Source organism: Nerophis ophidion, linkage group LG02 (genome assembly GCF_033978795.1).
Source record: "Nerophis ophidion isolate RoL-2023_Sa linkage group LG02, RoL_Noph_v1.0, whole genome shotgun sequence".
Classification (NCBI taxonomy): domain Eukaryota; kingdom Metazoa; phylum Chordata; class Actinopteri; order Syngnathiformes; family Syngnathidae; genus Nerophis; species Nerophis ophidion.
Genome location: NC_084612.1, coordinates 71073443 through 71098427, shown reverse-complemented (window position 1 = coordinate 71098427; position 24985 = coordinate 71073443). Strand labels below are relative to the sequence as shown.

Here is a 24985-nt window from a genome sequence, read left to right as displayed (position 1 = left end):
ATACTAACAGACCCTTGTTAACATGTTAGCATATTAGCCAACGACGCTAGTTTGACGACATTAAGATAGCATGTACAAATATGCGTGAAAACACTCCTACAGACATCACATATGGGACGATTTAGTATGAATTGCTTTAGTTACATTGTAAAACGTACAAACGTCGCTTGGAGTGATGAATGAAGAATCCTTTTTGCGCAGGAACGCTATGGACGGTTTTACTTCCGGTTCAAGGCATTAAAACAGGAAGTACATTTTGCAACCTGCAGTGAGCAAAGTCGTGCTGAAGATGGCGCCAAAGCACAAACAATAACACACCTTTTCAGTGTTTCTGCTTGTGTTTCATGAAGATTATTGAACACGAGTGAAGAAAAATCCATAAATTATAGACACCACTTAAATGTGTAGGAAAAAAATTGTCTGCTTGTGTTCATTGAAACCTATCGAGCACTATGGCCATTAGCAAAAAAATAAATAATAATAAATCACGTTTTATAAGCCGCAGGAAACGTCGGAAAAAAGTAGTTCACGGTAATCATAGTTCGATTATTTTTTTGTTGTTGTTATTTTTGCTATCTTTAGAGCTGCTGGAGGTTTTCTGGGGATGTTGAGGACATGTGTTGCAGTTTTGGTCCATCTTCTTCGCCAATGTTTGCATTTGATCTGTAAGAACCGAGACTAAAGCTTATCTGCTCTGTCAAGGAGTGCGGGGGGGGAGAAAGAAAACAAAACATTAACTCCTCACTGGGCCGAACACGAAAAGAATGCCGACCCACTGGAATCGGAGACACAAAGAGTTGCATGAATCGGTTTACCTGTCAAGCACAGATTCCAAGAAAGGGTGGGTCCCAAAACAGCGGAGCTAGTTCTACACGAGGAGGAAGTTAGGGTTCTGCAGCCAACGTGTTGAGTTACTCTCACTACGTCGTGTCGTTTTCAATGGCAAATTAAATCTCATCTCGGGTAAAAAATGGCAAGAACTCCTTTGTTGGTTGTCGGAAACGCCTCGGCCGCGGTGTTGCTCCCGATGACAAGCGCACAAGTGTGCAGACAACTCAGAAAAAGGCACTAGCTGTTTTGCGGCGAAACACTTTCTGGGGCGGCACCTTCCTCAGAGAGACGGAACATTAGCGAGGAAATGATGCTGGCCGCCCTCGCTCGACAATATTGCATCCGAACATGGCTGCCATGTGACAAAGTACAAAAGAAAACATGCGTGTGTTTAAAGAAAAGCAAAATCGACAAGGAATTGATAACGATGCATTTCTAATATGGACAAAGTCCGTTTCCTGTATGTTTGCATACAATCGGCCTGCCTGACTCTTATTGTGAAATGCAGCACACAGTACAAAGATGCCCTTCGATAAAAAGGCAAGTCTGTTTTCTCACGGTGTGTGTGTGTGCGTGTGTGTTTGTGGACAGGTGGCTCACAACAGCGCGCAGGCGCTTCTCTTCTTGCGCTTGCGGACCTGCAGCGCCGCCCTGGTGGCCATCTCGAATACCTCCCGCACGCCATCTTTGGTCTTGGCCGAGCACTCCAGGTAGCCGAAGGCGTTGATCCTGGTGGCCATTTCTCGGCCTTCTTCTGTCTTCACCGGCTCCTGCGTGTCGAGACGAAAAAGGAGGTTAGCGAGTGACAAAGAAACAGATGACAAACTGAACGATGGAAAAAATATATATATAGGAAGCGCTTTATAACTCTGACAAGAGTGGAATATGTTGAACACTTATCAAATCAAATCAAATCCACTTTATTTATATAGCACATTCAAAATTTACCACAGCCAAAGTGCTGTACAATAGGCAGGTTAAAAACGAGAACCGAGCAAACACAACACAACACAAACAGAACATGATAAAAAAATAAATAAATAAAATAAAACATAAAAAACAGGGGGCTTCACGGTGGCAGAGGGGTTAGTGCGTCTGCCTCACAATACGAAGTTCCTGCAGTCCTGGGTTCAAATCCAGGCTCGGGATCTTTCTGTGTGGAGTTTGCATGTTCTCCCCGTGAATGCGTGGGTTCCCTCCGGGTACTCCGGCTTCCTCCCACTTCCAAAGACATGCACCTGGAGATAGGTTGATTGGCAACACTAAAATTGGCCCTAGTGTGTGAATGTTGTCTGTCTGTGTTGGCCCTGCGATGAGGTGGCGACTTGTCCAGGGTGTACCCCGCCTTCCGCCCGATTGTAGCTGAGATAGGCGCCAGCGCCCCCCGCGACCCCGAAAGGGAATAAGCGGTAGTAAATGGATGGATGGATAAAAAACAGGTTCACAGCAGGTGTATAATGGGGCGCCATTGCAGGATGGATATTACTCGGTGTTAAAAGTCATGGAATAAAAGTATGTTTTTGAGAGAGATTTAAAAACAGGAAGAGAGGAGGCTTGTCTAACACTCAGAGGTAGTTCGTTCCAAAGCATGGGAGCAGCAGCGGCGAATGCCCTGCGGCAAAAGCGCTGCTACAAAAAGTAGCACCGCTGCTACTATGTAGCGGAGCTGGAGGCCACGCCCCCTCCAGCTCCACGCGGACCTGAGTGAGGACGGCCTGTTTTCACATCCGCTTTCCCACAATATAAACATTGTGTCTGCCTAATGACGTTATAACTGTAGAATGATCGATGGCAAGTTCTTGGTTTTTTATGTGGGTTTATTGTTAGGCAGTTTTATTAACGTCCTCCCAGCGCGGTAACAACACACAACAACAGCAGTCACGTTTTTGTCGGGACGGCGTGGCGCAGTGGGAGAGTGGCCGTGCGCGAACCGAAGGTCCCTGGTTCAATCCCCACCTAGTACCAACCTCGTCACGTCCGTTGTGTCCTGAGCAAGACACTTCACCCTTGCTCCTGATGGGTGCTGGTTAGCGCCTTGCATGGCAGCTCCCTCCATCAGTGTGTGAATGTGTGTGTGAATGGGTAAATGTGGAAGTAGTGTCAAAGCGCTTTGAGTACCTTGAAGGTAGAAAAGCGCTATACAAGTACAACCCGTTTACCGTAAAGCAGTTCATACGGATACGGCAAGAGTTGACTGATTTTTGCAGGTGTGTGATTGGTTGTGAGTTTATGCACTGTGTTGGTTTTGTTGTTTGAACAAGGTGATGTTCATGCACGGTTCATTTTGTGCACCAGTAAAAAAAAAAAACATGGTAACACTTTAGTATGGGGAACATCCATCCATCCATCCGTTTTCTACCGCTTATTCCCTTTTGGGGTGACGGGGGGCACTGGCGCCTATCTCAGCTACAATCCGGCGGAAGGCGGGGTACACCCTGGACAAGTCGCCACCTCATATGGGGAACATATTCAGCATTAATTAGTTGCTTATTAACATGCAAATTAGTAACATATTGGCTCTTAACTAGTCATTATTAAGTATTTATTAATGTATTATTTAGCATGGCCTTATTATAACCCTAACCCAATAACTATAGTCTTTGTTACTTAGAATATGTTCCCCATTCTAAAGTGTTACCAAAAACATATATCTTTGTCTTGAAGTTGGAAATGTTTTTATTTTTTTCACTAAAGAAGGGTTTGGTGAATGCGTGTATGAAACTGGTGATGTTCGGGATCTCAAGCAAGGTTAACAACCACTGTGCTAATATGTAGCATCATTTGAAAAGTCACCCGCTAGAGAATGAAGAGTGCTTACTACGCATGTCAACATCTCCATTCGGTGCCACACCTCCCACACCATCAAAATGCCGAGGCAACCATTTCCAGATCAACAACATATGAAAAAAATAGTCAACATTATGCAGCTCATTTTTATTTGACACTTATTGAAATATCTTGTGTGACATCATGCACAAAAGTGCACTTTATTTGTTTTAAACTATTGTAGTGGTGTTCTGTACAAAAAGTGCACTTTAATTTAGTGTTGTTTTGATGTAATTTTTGTGACATCATGCACAAAAGTGCACTCATAGCTTGTTTTAAAATGTCTCTGACAATCTTGCATTTTCTTTTTTGGGATGACATGAATGTTTGTGCCATGCTTAATAACGGTTTAATAAATACACTTTTGGTCAATTGACTTAGTTGTGATTTCCCTCTCTGCATGAAAGTTTAAAATGAGCATATATTAAAGGCCTACTGAAATGAGATGTTCTTATTTAAACGGGGATAGCAGGTCCATTCTATGTGTCATACTTGATCATTTCGCGATATTGCCATATTTTTGCTGAAAGGATTTAGTAGAGAACATCGACGATAAAGTTCGCAACTTTTGGTCGCTGATAAAAAAGCCTTGCTTGCACCGGAAGTAGCAGACGATGTGCGCGTGACGTCACGGGTTGTGGAGCTCCTGACATCCTCACATTGTTTACAATCATGGCCACCAGCAGCGAGAGCGATTCGGACCGATAAAAGCGACGATTTCCCCATTAATTTGAGCGAGGATGAAAGACTCGTGGATGAGGAAAGTTAGAGTGAAGGACTAGAAAAAAAAATAAAATAAAATAAAAAAGGCGGGGGCAGTGGGAACGATTCAGATGTTATTAGACATATTTAATAGGATAATTCTGGAAAATCCCTTATCTGCTTATTGTGTTACTAGTGTTTTAGTGAGATTATATGGTACCTGAAAGTCGGAGAGGTGTGCCTACGGGTGTGGTGACCCCCAGTGTCTCTGAGGGAAGCCAAGTTTCTCGACGAGGCGAAGCGAAGGCAGCCGTTGGGGCCAGGCTGAGCTTTTTTTCCCCATCCTCCACGGTGGAAGCATCCCACGTTCGGAGGCGGCCGGTCGGAGGAGGCAAGAGAGTCCGTGGCTGCCTTTTTCGACAGGTGCACGAGGAACGACGCAAGCTATCTGCTCATGTCTACGGTAAGAGCCGACTTATTACCACAATTTTCTCACCGAAACCGGCCGTTCGACATGTGGTAGGGAACCATGTTCGCTTGACCGCTCTGTTCCATAGTAAAGCTTCACCGTCATCTTTCGGGAATGTAAACAAGGAAACACCGGCTGTGTTTGTGTTGCTAAAGGCAGCTGCAATACACCGCTTTCCACCTACAGCTTTCTTCTTTGACGTCTCCATTATTAATTGAACAAATTGCAAAAGATTCAGCAACACAGATGTCCAGAATACTGTGTAATTATGCGATTAAAGCAGACGACTTATAGCACAACATGTCTGCTACAATCCGTTACGTCACGCGCACGCGTCATCATACCGCGACGTTTTCAACAGGATACTTTGCGCGAAATTTAAAATTGCAATTTAGTAAACTACACCGGCCGTATTGGCATGTGTTGCAATGTTAATATTTCATCATTGATTTATAAACTATCAAACTGCGTGGTCGGTAGTAGTGGGTTTCAGTAAGCCTTTAAGTTGGCTCTTACCGGAGACTTGAGTGGATTATGCGACCTCCTCCTGCAGCTGTCAAAAAGGCAGCTGTGATCTTGGCTCCTCCATTGGCTTTTCTCAGAGACACTGGCGGTCACCGCAGCCCTCCGACTTTCAGGTATGATTTTATAATCTCACTAAAACACTAGTAACACAATAAGCAGATAAGGGATTTTCCAGAATTATAAACTCTCAGATTGCGTGGTCGGTAGTAGTGGCTTTCAGTAGGCCTTGAATGCAACATGAAGAAGAATGTTTTAATGTAGACACATAGAATCATCATACTTCTGTGATTATATGCATCAAGTGTTCATTCAAGGCTAAGGCAAAATAATAATCATGGCCTAAAAATATTGAGATAATAATAAAAGGCCATATCGCCCAGCCCTAATTGGACGTTGAACCTTGCAGAAGATCTCACGATTTTGGGTCTCAAAAGTGCGCTTGCTTGCACTTAACCTCCACATCCGACACGGTTGACCTTTCTAGAGCCAGTGTACCTGCTTCATCTTGGCCAGCTCTCGCCGCGTGTGATCGTCGTTCCTCAGGTCTTTCTTGTTCCCCACCAGGATGATGGGAACGTTGGGACAGAAGTGCTTCACCTCAGGAGTCCACTTCTCTGGAATGTTTTCTGTCCCGAGGAAGAGAAAGTGTGAGGATGCCAGATGAAATACTCGGGGAGGACAACTTTAAAAAGGGGACAGAGTCGCTTCTCATGATTGACTGTTCTACAACTTGCTGAAGGCAAGGGGTTAGTTGTTTTTTTTTAGTTGCACTAATCTTTGGCTGCTATGTATAACATAACCACTTAATTCAGGGGTGTCCAAAATGCAGCCCGGGGGCCATTTGCGACCCACAGCTAATTGTTCACCGGCCCGCCACACATTCTGCAAAAAAGGCAAAAAGATAGTCTTGCAAAAATGAAAAAAAACATTTAAAAAAAGTGGAATGAGGTGAAATCTAATGAGAAAAAGTGGCAATGTTAACACAAAGCTGCCATGCAGGCAGTTTTTTTTCCCTTTTGTCTATATTTTCTTATTTTTTCCATTGCTCCAAAAAATAAAAAATAAAAGGATAAAAACATGGATGTTGAAAATTATCACTTTAAAATGTTAATGTGGAAAAAATATTGCATATGTTGTTTGGTTGCCATATAAAAACATCAACGTTTTGACAAAAGAGCATAAGACAAACAAAATAATAGATAAACTTAAAATCGACAGATATATTGGAAGTTGATCTTGAAATTTAAGTGTTAAAAATAAAAAATAAAATAATAAAAATGCATCACTTTATGAGTGGGGAACCTTTCGGATCTCAAATAAATTTAGTAGGATTTGATTTAACTTCACTGTGATTACTCAAAAATATTAAATAATTAAAATCAATGGTGTCCTGCATTATTGATCTTTGAGGGCTTTGATTGCTAAATAAAGGAACTCTCCTGAAGGAATCAATAAAGTACCATCCATCTATCTATCCATCTAAATACCGCATATTTCAGTTTTACTATAAAAAACAAAGTTTTCTTTGACAGAAAAGGCATAAAACCTTATTTGTTTTACTTTATATCAACCTCAAGTTGATATAGAGATTTACTGTAAGCATTAAATAAAAAAAAATAATAATAATTTGACTTATTTTTAACATTTTAGTGACTGAGACCCTCTATGCTCCCCAGGAGCCATAAGGATAAAAAAAAAAAAATCCATATATTTTGTTATTTTTTGAAAATGAAACATTTTTTGCTTAAATTTTTCCGTGTGCGGCCCTCTGTGGAAAAAGTTTGGACACCCCTGACTTAATTTGTCGTCGTCATTTTCTAAATTTACTATTTGGGTAAGGCAAAACATACCTAAACTGTCTGGGCTATCAATGGAAAAGCACATTAAGATGACGTCAGTGTCCGGGTAGGAAAGAGGCCTCAACCTGTCGTAGTCCTCTTGGCCTGCAGTATCCCACAATGCCAACTCCACCTGCAGGGGGGAAAAAACAAACAAAATTAAAGCTGCAAGCAGCGATGGACGGGACTGCTTTGGCTGCTGCCCCCGCGACCCAAGCCCAGATAAGCGGTAGACGATGGATTATTACAAAGAGAAAAAGTTGTATACACGTGTTATACATCAGTCTCATAGTAATAACACTTTTAAAGTGGATTGGGCATGTTATAAGGCCGCCTTGGTGCTGCCATTTTGAGACTCTAATGCAGGGGTGCCCACACATTTTCTGCAGGCGAGCTACTTTTCAATTGACCAACTCGAGGGGATCTACCTCATTTATATATATCATTTATATTTATTTATTTATGAAAGAGACATTTTTGTAAACAAGTTAAATGTGTTTAATGATAATACAAGCATGTGTAACACATATAGATGTCTTTCTTTCACGAAGACAAGAATATAAATTGGTGTATTACCTGATTCTGATGACTTGCATTGATTGGAATCAGACAGTAATGATGATAACGCCCACATTTTCAAATGGAGGAGAAAAAAAAGTGGTCCTTTCTGTACAATACCACATGAAAGTGGTTGGTTTTTGGCATCTAATTCATCCAGCTTCCATACACTTTACAAGAAAAACATTGGCGGAAAATTCCGTAGCTTGCTTGATTGACATTCACGGCACCCGAGGGTCTTGTGAGATGACGCTGGCTGCTGCCAGTTCATTATTATGAAAAAATGACAGAGAGATAGGAAATGTGCAGTCGGCCTTTAGAGTTTTGACGGAAGGTACGGCGCGAGTCTGTTGAAATAAAAAGTGTTTATCGCCTTCCTCTCGGTCATATTTTAATAATAATGATCTTGCAGCAGCCAGCGTCATCTCACAAGACCCTCCGGTACCGTGAATGTCATTTAAGTGACGTCTTGGTGAAGATTGATGATCACTAATTTTTAGGTTTATTTTTTTTTAAAGCCTGGTTCGAGATCGACTGACACACCCCCCGCGGTCGACTGGTAGCTCGCGATCGACGTAATGGGCACCCCTGCTCTAATGCATGGTGAATGTAATGCAGTTGTTGTATTGAAGAGGGAATACCAAACTTCCTGTTGGTTTTAGCCGGGGGGTGTCAGTGGATGAAATATAGGTCTAACTGAGACCTACGTAGTGGTTTTTGTTGCATGTTTCTAGGACATTCTTACTGGAAGTTAAGTTTTGTCTGTGTTTTCTTCTTAGGGGGCGCTAAAGCGCAATTTTGAGTTTTGGGGTTTGGTTTTTTGATTAGATCGCAATTTTCGCCAGTCCTGATGTGTGTATTAAATTTGGTGAGTTTTGAAGCCTGTTAAGGGGGTCAAATTATAGGTCAAAGAGGCGGCGGTATAATAATAAAGAATAATAATAATAAAATCTTAGAAATTTAATAAGGTCCTCTGTCCCAAAGGGACATCGGTCCCTAATGAAGTATTTGCTAGTTTTCCTGCTCAGTTGTTGCAAAAAGTCATTAGTGTGGTAAATATCCATCATTTGACTGACAGCCATGTTCGCCAATCAGAATTGTCGAGTCTCGCTTTTCGTAGGTAGGCAGGTCTTTATTGTCTTTGCACAAGTACAACAAAACTTTGTTTTCAGCACAAGCCCGTCCAAGATTAGACAAACAAACAGAGTACAGGGTTACAGAACAGTAACGCTGATGGGTCTCCGCTTGGCGGCCCGTAAAAGATAACAAAAAGGTCAACGCTGGGGGAGGATGAGTAAAAAAAATACAATCTAGACTGGGCTCCTAAGGGGGCCCAGTCTGGAGTGGGAAAAAAACCTCCATAGCAAAGCACATATACATATTACAACGTACATCTCCAGATATCTAGCAACAGAGGGAAGGGAGTGCGGAGTCATGGTGGCAGGCTGCAACTCTTCAGGCGCTGCACAGCTGTCCATCACCTCTAAAGGATTTGCGTCAAGGGCGTTGGACAACAGGTGTGTGTCCATAAGAGACAAGAAGGGAGTTTGTTGTGTCTTCGCCGCACTGTCCTTTGGGAGAGTCTCAAAGCCAGGGAAACAATCCAGGTTCCAATGTTTTGTATCCGAGTGAAAAAAATAAAGTTTGCTTGTCACTCTAAATCAGGGGTCTCAGACACGAACCCACGGGCCAATTGCGGCCCGCGAGACGTTTTTTTGAGGCCCCCACCTTAGTATGAAAGTTTAATGTTGGTGCGGCCCGCAAGTTTTATATAAATGGCGCTTTGCAGCGTTGTGTCATTTGGGTCCAAAATGGCTCTTTCAACATTCTGGGTTGCCTAACCCTGCATTAGTGGAAAAGCAGCAAATGAGTGAAAGCCATGGAGACAAGGGTTTTCTTACATGCCTGGCTGCAGTCACACCGCGACACCTGTCCGTCAGTAATAACAGTCCCCGATAACCTGGACCAATTCAAACCGTTATTTTTTTTATTTATTGTTTAATTTGCATTGCCTCACATGATGAACACTACATATATTTCTACATGACGGGAGCCGTCGCTTTTTTGCGCTCGCTATCCTGGTACTTTCCGGGCTATTATGTGCCGACTGCCGTGTTGCTGTAGGGAGGAAAAGCGGATCGACACACATTGCGGAAATAACATTATTCTCTGTGCGTTGGCTGAATACAAATATATTCCACAACCCCAAACATGTCTTTTTCAAAGCCTGCAGTGAAGAGAAAGGTTAGTGATGTGCAAAGACATTTCCAGGAAAAGTGGAAATGTCTTAGCCATTCCTCTACCACTTTTGACGTGTGAAAAAAGAGGATTACCTCCAAATTCTTCAAGACAACCTAAAATCATCAGCCGGGAAGTTAGGTCTTGGTCGCAGTTGGGTGTTCCAACAGGACAATGACCCCAAACACACGTCAAAATCAGGCTAGAATTAAGGTTTTAGAATGGCCTTCCCAAAGTCTTGACTTAAACATGTGGACAATGCTGAAGAAACAAGTCCATGTCAGAAAACCAACTAATTTAGCTGAACTTCACCAATTTTGTCAAGCGTAGTGGTCAAAAATTCAACCAGAAGCTTGTGGATGGCTACCAAAAGCGCCTTATTGCAGTGAAACTTGCCAAGGGACATGTAAGCAAATATTAACATTGCTGTATGTATACTTTTGACCCAGCAGATTTGGTCATATTTTTAGTAGACCCATAATAAATTCATAATAGAACCAAACTTCATGAATGTTTTTTGTGATAAACAAGTATGTGTTATGTGTTCCAATCACTCCATCACAAAAAATAAGAGTCGTACAAATGATTGGAAACTCAAGACAGCCATGACATGATGTTCTTTACAAGTGTATGTAAACGTTTGATCACGACTGTACGAATCGCAAATGTCTACAACTGCACAACATTTAAAGGGGAACATTATCACCAGACCTATGTAAGCGTCAATATACACCTTGATGGTGCAGAAAAAAGACCTTTTTTTTTTTTATCCGATTTCCGAACTCTAAATGGGTGAATTTTGGCGAATTAAACACCTTTCTGTTTATCGCGCTGGAGGCGATGACGTCAGAATGTGACGTCGCCGAGGTAACACACCCACCATTTTCATTTTCAACACATTACAAACACCGGGTCTCAGCTCTGGTATTTTCCGTTTTTTTGACTATTTTTTGGAACCTTGGAGACATCATGCCTCGACGGTGTGTTGTCGGAGGGTGTAACAACACTAACAGGGAGGGATTCAAGTTGCACCACTGGCCCGAAGATGCCAAAGTGTCTGCCGCCAGACCCCCATTGAATGTGCCCGAGTGTCTCCACATTTGACCGGCGATGCTAAGGCAGACATGGCACAGAGATGTATGGATAACCTGCAAATGCATTTGCAACGATCGTCAACGAAATCACAAAGGTGAGTTTTGTTGATGTTGACTGCCAGCTAATCGATGCTAACATGCTACGCTAATCGATGCTAACATGCTATTTACCGGCGGTGCTAAAGCAGACATGGTACAGGGATGTATGGATAACCTGTAGATGCATTTGCAACTGTGAAGTGAAGTGAATTATATTTATATAGCGTTTTTCTCTAGTGACTCAAAGCGCTTTACATAGTGAAACCCAATATCTAAGTCCGGGGCGCTCACACTTTTTCTGCAGGCGAGCTACTTTTCAATTGACCAAGTCGAGGAGATCTACCTTATTCGTATTTATAATTTATATTTATTTATTTATGAAAGAGACATTTTTGTTAACAAGTTAATGGTGTTTAATGATAATACAAGCATGTTTAACACACATAGATTCCTTTCTTTCATGAAGACAAGAATATAAGTTGGTGTATTTGATTCTGATGACTTGCATTGATTGGAATTAGACAGTGGTGCTGATAACGTCCGCATTTTCAAATGGAGGAAAAAAAAAAGTCCTCCTTTCTGTCCAATACCACATGAAAGTGGTTGGATTTGGCATCTCATTTGTCCAACTTGCATACTGGTTTTTAAACACTTTGTTATGAGAGTAGCATATGTGTGTGGCCCTTTAATGTCTGGCAGCAGGTGAGTGACGTCAGTGAGAGTGCGGGTGGGTAAGCAAGTGAGAAAGCGGTCGCTGAGGGCGGCGGAGAAATACATTGGCATCAAACTCCGTAGCTTGCTAGCTTGTGCACGCTAGCTTTCTGAGACTCTTATTTTGTTAGCACAGGCAGGATGAAACAGGTCTTTTATGGTGAAGACTGGAACTGTGCTGTCGGTCTTTAGAGTTTTGACAGTAGGTCCGGAGTCTCTAGAAATAAAATGTGTTTCTCTGCGTCCGCCCTGTTAGTGATTTTTTTCTTAAATATGAGCTCGCAGCAGCCAGCGTCATCTCACAAGATCCTCGGGTGCCGAGAATGTCAAACAACTGACGAAAGTGAAGTCTTGGTATGATTGATGATTGCTCATTTTTATGTCTATTTTTTAATGCCTGGCTTGAGATCGACTGACACACCCTCCGAGATCGACCAGTCGATCGCGATCGACGTAATGGGCACCCCTGATCTAAGTTATATTTTTAAACCAGTGTGGGTTGCACTGGCTGAGAAATGTGGCTTCCCTCAGAGACACTGGCGGTCACCACACCCGTTGCCACACCCCTCCGACTTTCAGGTACGACCATATTACGTTTCCTTCCACCCACATTTAATGCGAAAAAAAACACTTACCAATCGACGGATTTAAGTTGCTCCAGTGTCAAAAGATGCGAAAGTCCTGATCGTTTGGTCCGCACATTTTACCGGCGATGCTAACGCAGCTATTCGGCCATGCTATGGCTATGAATAGCGTCAATAGCTATTCGCTCAATAGCTTCAGTTTCTTCTTCAATATTTTCATACTCCAACCATCTTTTTTCAATACATGCGTAATCTGTTGAATCGCTTAAGTCGCTGAAATCCGAGTTTGAATCCGAGCTAATGTCACTATATCTTGCTGTGGTATTCCCACTGTTTGTTTACATTGGCAGCACTGTGTGACGTCACATGGAAATGGCCAGTGTCTTCGCAGAGAGCCGAAAATAAGGCACTTTAAAGCTTTATTTAGGGATATTCCGAGACCGGTAAAATTTGGAAAAAAACTTCAAAAAATACAACAAGCCACTGGGAACTGATTTTTATTGTTTTTAACCCTTTTGAAATTGTGATAATGTTCCCCTTTAACTTCTAAAGCTCAAATGAGTAGGAAATTGAAGTGTTGGAGATGTTGCTTCCCCAATCATTGCTCAGAGCTAATCAGCTTGTCGTGTCTGTTGTCACCGTTGTGGAATTGAACACGGGGCTTGGCGGGCATCATCCCTTCAAGCCACTGATTAATTCAATTAGAGAAAGTGGGAGATTAGCAGGCCTCAAATCTTCTGTGCTTGCACGGGGGAACTACAGCCCCCTTCTCACAGCAAGGTACTGCAATCTTTGGCTAATCTTTTAGCTGACTTGGTGAATTCAAGCTAAAAAAACAAAAAAAAAACAAAGAGCGTTAAAATAAAAAGGACCTTCAAGCTAAAGCCCAAAGACAAAGCTGCGGCCACAGCCAGGAGCGCAGGCATCAGTCGGCGGTCCCAAAATAGAGGTCTGCAGAGGCAGAGTGTGGGAGGTGGCAGCACGATGTATGAGCAAACGTTCCCGCAGGAAATCTCGCGCGCGGCAGACTTTTGGGAGCAAAGGCAGCGAGAACCAGAAACCCCCTATTTTTAGAAAACGCCCTATCCATCGAAGGTGGGAGATTTGAGCGAAAGCACGAATCCACTTCATCTGGTTGTATAATGCTCTAACTCTCCGGGGGCGGTAGGAACCCTTAAATAGTCATAATTATCCCCCGCAGGACTCAAAACTTGAACTTTTCCGCCCGAAAACGGTTAACCCTTCCTTGGCACCTTGTCCGGAGTGCAAAAAAAGACAGGAAATTGGAAAGTTTGTTATCTTGAGGGATGAGGAAGGTCCTGAGGGATGGACGGAGGAGATGTTGTTATTGCTCGTCTGAACAGGAAACCGAGGGAGGTAAGAGTCATTTCCTGTTTTGCCAAGTGGTGATCCCGGAGGGGGGACCAGCTGAAAAGATATTTTCATGAAAGTATTTTTAGCAAACATATAGTTTTTTGTAACACCTGAATGAGCAGCATAGTCACGGTATAAATAAATATTTAGGAATTAATTACTGGACCAGCTTTATACTCTCGGCAGGGTCCTTGAGGGTGCATGGGAGTTTGCCCAACCAGTCTACATGTGCTTTGTGGACTTGGAGAAGGCATTCGACCGTGTTCTCGGGAAGTCCTGTGGGGAGTGCTCAGAGAGTTTGGGGTATCGGACAGTCTGATTGTGGCGGTTCGCTCCCTGTATGATCAGTGTCAGAGCTTGGTCCGCATTGCCGGCAGTAAGTCGTTTCCAGTGAGGGTTGGACTCCGCCAAGGCTGACCTTTGTCACCGATTCTGTTCATAACTTTAATGGACAGAATTTTTAGGCGCAGTCAAGGCGTTGAAGGGATCCGGTTTGGTGGTTGCAGGATTAGGTCTCTGCTTTTTGCAGATGATGTGGTCCTGATGGCTTCATCTGGCCAGGATCTTCAGCTATCACTGGATCGGTTCGCAGCCGAGTGTGAAGCGACTGGGATGAGAATCAGCACCTCCAGGTCAGAGTCCATGGTTCTCGCCCGGAAAAGGGTGGAGTGCCATCTCCAGGTTAGGGAGGAGACCCTGCCCCAAGTGGAGGAGTTCAAGTACCTCAGAGTCTTGGTCACGAGTGAGGGAAGAGTGGATCGTGCGATGGACAGGCAGATCGGTGCGGCGTCTTTAGTAATGCGGTCGCTGTATCGATCAGTTGTGATGAAGAAGGATCTGAGCCGGAAGGCAAAGCTCTCAATTTACTGGTCGATCTACGTTCCCATCCTCACCTATGGTCATGAGCTTTGGGTTATGACCGAAATGACAAGATCACGGGTACAAGCGGCCAAAATGAGTTTCCTCCGCCGGGTGTCGGGGCTCTCCCTTAGAGATAGGGTGAGAAGCTCTGCAATCCGGGGGGAGCTTAAAGTAAAGCCGCTGCTCCTCCACATTGAGAGGAGCCAGATGAGGTGGATCGGGCATCCGGTCAGGATGCCACCTGAACGCCTCCCTAGGGAGATGTTTAGGGAACGTACAACGGGTAGGAGGCTACGGAGAAGACCCAGGACACGTTGGGAAGACTATGTCTTCCGGCTGGCCTGGGAACGCCTCGGGATCCCCCGCCGACCTCGGATAAGTGGAAGAAGATGGATGGATGGAATTCATTACTCATCTTTGTTGTTCCTGAGAAAATGCTTGTAATAAGTTAGGATGCATTTAAGAGTTCATGGAAAATTAAATCCATTAAACATGTGTAAGCTTTATGGTCCGATTAACCGACTAGTCGTTAAGGTAGTTGTTCAGGGTTTTTCCTGCGTTCAAAACTGCGTGGCGGCTGCCTCTTGCTAATTTTGTGCCGCCCCCAGAGCGATTGATACATCGTGAAGCTCCGGCTGTGTTGATTGAGGAATTGATGTCCCTCTGCGGCAGTTGCGTACTTTAACTGCAGGCACTATATCAGACCTGGGCAAATTAAGGCCCGGGGGCCACATGCGGCCCGTTGAGCTTTTCAATTTGGCCCGCCGGACATCCCCCAAATAATTTTTGGGAATCTTTAAGATGGAAAGTGTAGCTGCCAAATATGATGTGCAGTCATGTTTTCTAATGACCGTAAGTCTTGAACTGACAAACTAACTTGAACAAAGTATTTCAATGGTTGGGATCTGCGCTTATGGATGATATACCAGTTACTATGGTCATCTATTTAGTTACTATGGTAACCTAATTAGTTACTATGGTAACCTAATTAGTCACAGCAGCTCAGACGAGGCACCAAGCAGTGTGGGTGGGAAGCGTTTCCACAGACGCGGGAGGAGATTTTCACAAGAAAGTTCTAAGGCTTAGTGATGTATCAGATTTATCAGATTGTAGGTGGGTTTACTTTGTACCCTTCGCATTTATATTTCATTCTTTGTTGAATTTTTGTTGCGTTTCACTTGATTGTAAAATGTGTCGATCGAAAGGGGGTGGTGACGTTCATATTTTGTCAATATTCAGTGTTTTATCCTTCATAGAAAAATTAAAAATTCCATTATGTTTTTTAAGGCGGTCTGGCAACGTTTTTAGCATTCAGTCAGACATTATTGTGAGGTTGTGTATTAGTGTTCATAACAATAAATATACTGGCCCCCAGACACATCAAAATAATTGCCCAGGCCTGCGCTATATCGACAGCAGACTTGAAGCAACTACCGAAGAAGAAACGGATCGAATCATGTTTTTTCCCGCTACTTGGTGCGTAAAGTTGATCGCCGTATCAAGTGGATTTCTGCCATACGGAGCATGATACAGAGGAATCACCGGACTCCTACAGAACACTCCAGACTGTGCTGTGAACATTTTGTCTCTGGTAAGTGAACACAGCTAGTCGTGTTAGCTTTGTTTCCAACCTTTTCCGACTTATTATGATGGATTGATTGATTGATTGAAGAATTTATTAGAAATTTGCATAGAATCAGGTAGAGTTTCATGATGGTATAGATCAGGGGTCACCAACGCGGTACCCGCGGGTACCAGGTCGTCCGTAAGGACCAGATGAGTCGCCCGCTGGCCTGTTCTAAAAATAGCTCTAATAGCAGCACTTACCAGTGAGCTGCCTCTATTTTTTAAAATGTATTTATTTACTAGGCAGCTGGTCTCGCTTTGCTCGACATTTTTAATTCCAAAAGGGACAAAACTCAAATAGAATTTGAAAATACAAGAAAATATTTTAAAAACTTGGTCTTCACTTGTTTAAATAAATTAATTTATTTTTTTACTTTGCTTCTTATAACTTTCAGAAAGACAATTTTAGAGAAAAAATACAATCTTAAAAATGATTTTAGGATTTTTAAACACATACACCTTTTTACCTTTTAAATTCCTTCCTCTTCTTTCCTGACAATTTAAATCAATGTTCAAGTAAATTTATTTTTTTTATTGTAAAGAATAGTAAATACATTTTAATTGAATTTTTCATTTTAGCTTCTCTTTTTTCGACAAAGAATATTTCTGCAATATTTCTTCAAACTTCCATCCATCCATTTTCTACCGCTTATTCCCTTTCGGGGTCGCGGGGGGCGCTGGCGCCTATCTCAGCTACAATCGGGCGGAAGGCGGGGTACACCCTGGACAAGACCTCATCAAACTTATTATGATTAAAATAAAATAAAAATATTCTGGCAAATCTAGAAGAATATGTAGAATCAAATGTAAATCTTATTTCAAAGTCTTTTGAATTTCTTTTAAGAAATTTTGTTGTGGAAAATCTAGAAGAAATAATTATTTGTCTTTGTTAGAAATATAGCTTGGTCCAATTTGTTATATATTCTAACAAAGTGCAGATTGGATTTTAACCTATTTAAAACATGTCATCAAAAATATATATTTATTGTGAGAAATCATTATGATTGTCAGTGTTTCCACAAAGACAAATATCATTAATTATTAATAATAAAATAGAGTTAAAGGTAAATTGAGCAAATTTGCTATTTCTGGCAATTTATTTAAGTGTGTATCAAACTGGTAGCCCTTCGCATTAATCAGCACCCAAGAAGTAGCTCTTGGTTTCAAAAAGGTTAATGACCCCTGGTACAGATCGATTGATTGAATAATTTATTAGAAATTTGCATAGAATCAGGCAGAGTTTCATGATGGTACAGATTGACTGGTGTAATATGTCAACTAAAAAGAGTCACCCCAAGAATGCATTTCAAGCATGTTGTCTTTATTTTTAAAATCTTCCTCCGTGTCGGAGTAACTTTTATGTTAATAGTAGGGGTGGGCAAATTAATGCGTTAATTACGAGTTAACTCATCATTCTATTAACGCCTACAATTATTTTATCGCGCATTTGCGTATGTTGTTTACATGCTTTTATTTTGTTAATGCCTTTTCTTATAAAGATGGCGGCGCCCGGACGGGCTTCGGCGAGGAGGGGCCCTTGGTAAAGATGGAACATTTGGCAAAAATACCGGACAATTCTGCAAATTTCATGGCTGGCTCACAGCGTGGTCACTCCGGGATCACTTACGACTGCCAGACAATTCTGAATGTGGATAGATCGGGCCGTTTTGGACTGAATGACGCGAGCTTGCTAGACCGGGTAGCTAGCATGGGAATACTTTGCCGGCTACATCCAGCGGCCTGTGAAGCAGCGGAGTATTTGTGTTGTCTGTCTATTTATGAATAATGCAGACCAGGAGTGTTGGCTGAGTTCTTAACGTTTACTTTCAGAGCGTGCATATCACAACATACAAGATGCCGTCATGGCGACACAACCTATACCGGGCTACCGCGCATGCTCGTCACTCCTGTTGCATGCTGGGTAGGGTAGTTCTTTTTTTCCCTGGCTCATAACATCACAATATAGTACCATGTATATGATGCGTTCAGTTTATCAAAGCACCAAGCAAACAATCGGAAAATTCCCATCATATCAATTCCTAGATATGGTCATAATTAAATAAATTAAAAGCAAGACTAGTTGTTAAACGTAGATGTTTATCTGTTCTCGGTGTTAATTTGTGGAATTCTGTTGGTAAAGAAATAAAAATGAGTGACTCGGTATTTAATTTCAAAAAGAACATGTCACTATGTATTTTAAAAAGTTATGTGAACTAGAAATTTATGTTTGTTTGGTTAAATGTTGTATTTAGAAGGTATGTATGTTTATCTATTTACAGAAAAGTGTATGTGTGCAGGTACATATTTTTGTATTATTTGTTGGGGGGCAGCCTGAATGTGGATGCTGAATGACTATATTTCTTTTTGTGTTGCAGAATTATTAGAAAAGGTAACTTAATTGAATGTAAAAAATTTATGTTGGGCATATAAGCTTTTTTGCTTCTGCCTGTTTCAGTCATGTTATTCATTTTTGAATCGTGATCTATGTTTGAATATGTTTTTGTTAGACTGAAAATAAACTGAACTGAATTATTTTAAGTGCACTACGCATAATAAACACAACATTATTAATATTGCTACTACGGATAATTTGATCAAAAATTCCCTAAAACAGCCCACTACCTATAATATAGGTTTTTTAAACATAAGATCCCTGATAAAAAAAATGTTCCTGCTGTTACCTCAGAAATTGCCTGTTCGGATGTTATGATTGTGGCTCAGAGATTTGTATGTAGATGATATTTATTTTCCATAACAAACAGGATAACTTAAATACCCTGGCAGTGGCAATAAGCTTAAATGTTTGTATTTACATATTTTGAGTTGATTTTCATAAAATATGCTATTTAACTGCTACTGTTTAACAAGGACTGATTTAAATTGTGTTTGCACAACAAATGTTTTGGCGCTTTTGTTCATGTGGGAGAATATTCCAATAAAGGTGCACTACACACTACTTTTGAAGTCATTATTGGGCTTTGCGTATACAATGCAGTTAATCGCGATTAATCGGAGAAAAAGTGCGATTAACTTCGATTACAATTTTTAATCGTTGCCCAGCCCTAGTTAATAGCATTGCAGATATGGCAGGCAAAATCAGCCACTACTTTAAAAAGCCATCTCACAAGGAGTCAAGTCTAGAGTCCAGGTGAAAGAGAGCAGAGAAATTAACGTAACAGGCAGTTAAAAAGGTAATAATTCATGGTGGTGACAAGATGTGGAAATTTCTGTCCACAGGCTGCTTCAAAATCGTCTGACTGTCTCAAGCGAAAGTGGCCCCACCACACACGCTACGAGCCCACCATTCTCTTATGCAAGCGTTTGGGCCACAGGTGTCAAACTCAACACCTGGAAATAAAATGTCAAAAAAGTACTTAGTATTTTCTCACTAAATGTAATGGATTTTTAGAATTTTGACAGAAAAATGTATGCACTGCTTGAAATTCCATGCCTTTTAAACTGTAATACATCTAATATTGCAACAAATATTACAGTATCGTATCATACTTTCCAAACATTGTTAGTCTAAACCAGGGGTCGGCAACCCAAAATGATGACAGAGCCATATTGGACCAAAAATACAAAAAAAAAAAAATCTGTCTGGAGCCGCAAAAAATGAAAAGCCTTCAATAAGTGATATAATGGAGTCAACACATGATATAAGTGTCTATATTAGCCTACTATCAAAATGACCACGTGTCGCTGACACAAATCTTCGTTGACAGATATGTTGGAATGTAAAATTTATTCTCCACATTTTTACAACATTGGAGAATATTAAAATGCAGGCTTCTCAGAGGGTGGGATAACTCCTCTAAATTACTGGCTGGGTTACGTTTGCTGTGGTCTGGAACAACATGGCGCACAAACAACTATCAGACATGCAGCCAATATTACATACAGATAATATGTCAGGAGAAATGCAGATACGACTTAAATACACAGAGGACATAAGTAAAGGAAATTAAATTAACTCCAATATACCTACTAGTGAAGCATAATAATGCAAAATGTACATACAGCTAGCCTAAATAGCATGTTAGCATCGATTAGCTTGCACTGACCAAATATGCTTGATAAGCACTCAACACAAGTCAATAACATCAACGAAGCATAAAAAGTTTGGTGGACAAAATGAGACAAAGAATGAGTGGCGTAAAATGTGTCTTTCTCTGGCATCGTTGAAGAATGTTATACATGTAAACAAACTATGGTGAGTTCAAGGGTTGCCAAAATTAGTAGGACAAAACGGCGCTCTCAGAGAATCATGTTTAATATAACAATTAGGGAGGTTTGTGTCACGCTGTCCTCCTACAGAAACCCTATTAAAACAAAAATATATTTTTTCCCAATATTTTTCTATTTTTATACATTTTTGAAAAAGCTCCAGGGAGCCACTAGAGCGGCGTTATGTGGCTCTGGAGCCACAGGTTGCAGAACCCTGGTCTAAACAAAAATTAATACTTAAATATCTGCTGAATTTATGATTGTACAGCCATCAAATTGTCTCCACTATGGACGGGACTCTCGCTACTATATTGGATCCACTATGGACTGGACTCTCACTATTATGTTGGATCCACTATGGACTGGACTCTCACTGTTATGTTGGATCCACTATGGACTGGACTCTCACTGTTAAGTTGGATCCACTATGGACTGGACTCTCACTGTTATGTTGGATCCACTATGGACTGGACTCTCACTGTTATGTTGGATCCACTATGGACTGGACTCTCACTGTTAAGTTGGATCCACTATGGACTGGACTCTCACTGTTATGTTAGATCCACTATGGACTGGACTCTCACTATTATGTTGGATCCACTATGGACTGGACTCTCACTGTTATGTTGGATACACTACGGACTGGACTCTCACCATTATGTTAGATCCACTATGGACTGGACTCTCACTATTGTGTTAGATCCACTATGGACTGGACTCTCACTATTATGTTAGATCCACTATGGACTGGACTCTCACTAGTATGTTAAATCCACTATGGACTGGACTCTCACTATTATGTTAGATCCACCATGGACTGGACTCTCACTATTATGTTAGATCCACTATGGACTGGACTCTCACTAGTATGTTAAATCCACTATGGACTGGACTCTCACTATTATGTTAAATCCACTATGGACTGGACTCTCACTATTATGTTAGATCCACTATGGAGTGGACTCTCACTATTATGTTAGATCCACTATGGACTGGACTCTCACTATTATGTTAGATCCACTATGGACTGGACTCTCACTATTATGTTAGATCCACTATGGACTGGACTCTCACTATTATGTTAGATCCACTATGGAGTGGACTCTCACTATTATGTTAGATCCACTATGGACTGGACTCTCACTATTATGTTAAATCCACTATGGACTGGACTCTCACTGTTATGTTGGATCCACTATGGACTGTACTCTCGCTGTTATGTTGGATCCACTATGGACTGGACTCTCCCTGTTATGTTGGATCCACTATGGACTGGACTCTTACACTATTTTGCTAGATCCACTAAGGACTGGACTCTCACTATTATGTTAAATCCACTATGGACTGGACTCTCACTATTATGTTAGATCCACTATGGACTGGACCCTCACTATTATGTTAGATCCACTATGGACTGGACTCTCACTGTTATGTTGGATCCACTATGGACTGGACTCTCACTGTTATGTTGGATCCACTATGGACTGGACTCTCACTGTTATGTTGGATCCACTATGGACTGGACTCTCACTGTTATATTGGATCCACTATGGACTGGACTCCCACTGTTATGTTGGATCCACTATGGACTGGACTCTCGCTGTTATGTTGGATCCACTATGGACTGGACTTTCACAATATCATGTTAGACCCGCTCGACATCCATTGCTTTCGGTCTCCCCTAGAGGGGGCGGGGGGTTGCCCACAATTGCGGTCCTCTCCAAGGTTTCTCATAGTCATTGTCACCGACGTCCCACTGGGGTGACTTTTTCCTTGCCCTTATGTGGGCTCATTACCGCGGATGTCGTTGTGGCTTGTGCAGCCCTTTGAGACACTTGGGATTTAGGGCTATATTAATAAACATTGATTGATTGATTGAAATGAATAAAAATGACAATTTACAACATATAAAAAAATTTTGCGTTAAAATTCTGGTGCATGGTCAGGATTGAACCACCTCTGCCTCAATTTGAGCCAGGAAAAACCCTATTGTTGACTAATCAACTATCAAATTAATCGTTAGTTGCAGCCCGAGTAAGTACAAACCCCGTTTCCATATGAGTTGGGAAATTGTGTTAGATGTAAATATAAACTGAATACAATGACGCGAAGGTCCCTGGTTCAAATCCCACCTAGTACCAACCTCGTCACGTCCGTTGTGTCCTGAGCAAGACACTTCACCCTTGCTCCTGATGGGTGCTGGTTGGCGCCTTGCATGGCAGCTCCCTCCATCAGTGTGTGAATGTGTGTGTGAATGGGTAAATGTGGAAGTAGTGTCAAAGCGCTTTGAGTACCTTGAAGGTAGAAAAGCGCTATACAAGTACAACCCATTTATTTATTTATTTAAATCATTTTCAACCCATATTCAGTTGAATATGCTACAAAGACAACATATTTGATGTTCAAACTGATAAACATTTTTTTTTGCAAATAATCATTAACTTTAGAATTTGATGCCAGCAACACGTGACAAAGAAGTTAGGAAAGGTGGCTATAAATATACTGATAAAGTTGAGGAATGCTCATCAAACACTTATTTGGAACACCCCATAGGTGTGCAGGCTAATTGGGAACAGGTGGGTGCCATGATTGGGTATAAAAACTGCTTCCCAAAAAATGCTCAGTCTTTCACAAGAAAGGATGGGGCGAGGTACACCCCTTTGTCCACAACTGCGTGAGCAAATAGTCAAACAGTTTAAGAACAACGTTTCTCAAAGTGCAATTGCAAGAAATTTAGGGATTTCAACATCTACGCTCCATAATATCATCAAAAGGTTCAGAAAAAATTTAAAAAAAATTAGTTTCCTCAGTTCCCAAACGTTTATTGAGTGTTGTTAAAAGAAAAGGTGATGTAACACACTGGTGAACATGCCCTTTCCCAACTACTTTGGCACGTGTTGCAGCCATGAAATTCTAAGTTAATTATTATTTGCCAAAAAATAAATAAAGTTTATGAGTTTGAACATCAAATATCTTGTCTTCGTAGCGCATTCAACCGAATATGGGTTGAAAAGGATTTGCAAATCATTGTATTCTGTTTATATTTACCTCTAACATAATTTCCCAACTCATAAGGGAACGGGTTTTGTACTTCGCTAAATGTACGCATCATCATCATCATCTAAACGTTCCACAGATCAATGCAAGCAGAAGTAAAACATTCTGACTTTATAAGCTGAGTACAAGGAAGTTGGTACAAACCTGTTTTCCGTCAACTTCGATATCCGCTATGTAGTTCTCAAACACGGTTGGCACGTAAACTTCCGGAAACTGGTCCTTGCTGAAAACGATGAGGAGACATGTTTTACCGCAAGCTCCATCGCCGACAATCACCAGCTTCTTGCGAATGGCAGCCATATCTGTCAGGAAAGACAATAGGAAGGGGTATTTATTCAACCATATCGAAAGATGGCGAAGAAAAAATATGTATGCTCATGCTTGAAGCAATATTGTGCGAGTGTGTCATCGTGTCACACTTTCAGGAGGCTGTCATAGTTTAATAAAGGCCACGGCTGCCCAATCAGACGAGGAAAGGATGCTTCAAGCAGGAAGAGAAAAGACAATGGAGGTAATAATTAACGACATGTTGCCCATCCCGAGTTTGCACCAACATTCTGACGAAGAAGCAGGAACTCTTTTAAAAAGGTAAATAATTTACTCCTGGGCTAAATAGCTTTTATTTGGGACCAAAACACACAAATCAAAGATGTCATAGGGAAAGTTTGCCTAAAGACTTCCCTTGTAGTCAGCTGGAGGAGGCGTGTCTTAATGAAAATAAACAATGGATGTCCGCTAATTTTTTGCAACTTAATGCCAACAAAACGGAAATGCTGATTATCGGTCCTGCTAGACACCGACCTCTATTTAATAATACAACTGTAACATTTGACAACCAAATAAGTAAACTAGGTGACTCGGTAAAAAATCTGGGTATTATCTTCGACCCAACTCTCTCCGTTGAGTTACACATTAAAAGCGTTACTAAAACGGCCTTCTTTCATCTCCGTAATATCGCTAAAATTCGCTCCATTCTGTCCACTAAAGACGCTGAGATCATTATCCATGCGTTTGTTACGTCTCGCCTCGATTACTGTAACGTATTTTTTTCGGGTCTCCCCATGTCTAGCATTAAAAGATTACAGTCGGTACAAAATGCGGCTGCTAGACTTTTGACAAGAACAAGAAAGTTTGATCACATTACGCCTGTACTGGCTCACCTGCACTGGCTTCCTGTGCACTTAAGATGTGACTTTAAGGTTTTACTACTTACGTATAAAATACTACACGGTCTAGCTCCATCCTATCTTGCAGATTGTATTGTACCATATGTCCCGGCAAGAAATCTGCGTTCAAAAGACTCCGGCTTATTAGTGATTCCTAGAGCCCAAAAAAAGTCTGCGGGCCAAAAAGCGTTTTCCGTTCGGGCTCCAGTACTCTGGAATGCCCTCCCGGTAACAGTTCGAGATGCTACCTCAGTAGAAG

At 41.6% G+C, this 24985-nt stretch overlaps 1 protein-coding gene across 1 annotated transcript in view; it reads right to left on the bottom strand.

Annotated features, from left to right (window-relative positions):
• LOC133544480 (rho-related GTP-binding protein RhoA-D) overlaps positions 1–24985 on the bottom strand; it is a 50804-nt gene that overhangs the window by 1214 nt on the left and 24605 nt on the right. The window contains exons 2-5 of the mRNA XM_061889850.1: positions 23705–23862; positions 7204–7324; positions 5849–5979; positions 1–1601 (exon numbers count right to left, since the gene is read on the bottom strand). The exon at positions 1–1601 is cut by the window's left edge and continues 1214 nt beyond it. Of these exons, the coding sequence (XP_061745834.1) occupies positions 1428–1601; positions 5849–5979; positions 7204–7324; positions 23705–23860 (582 nt within the window). The 5' untranslated portion in view covers positions 23861–23862 and the 3' untranslated portion in view covers positions 1–1427. The remainder of the gene's footprint in view (positions 1602–5848; positions 5980–7203; positions 7325–23704; positions 23863–24985) is intronic.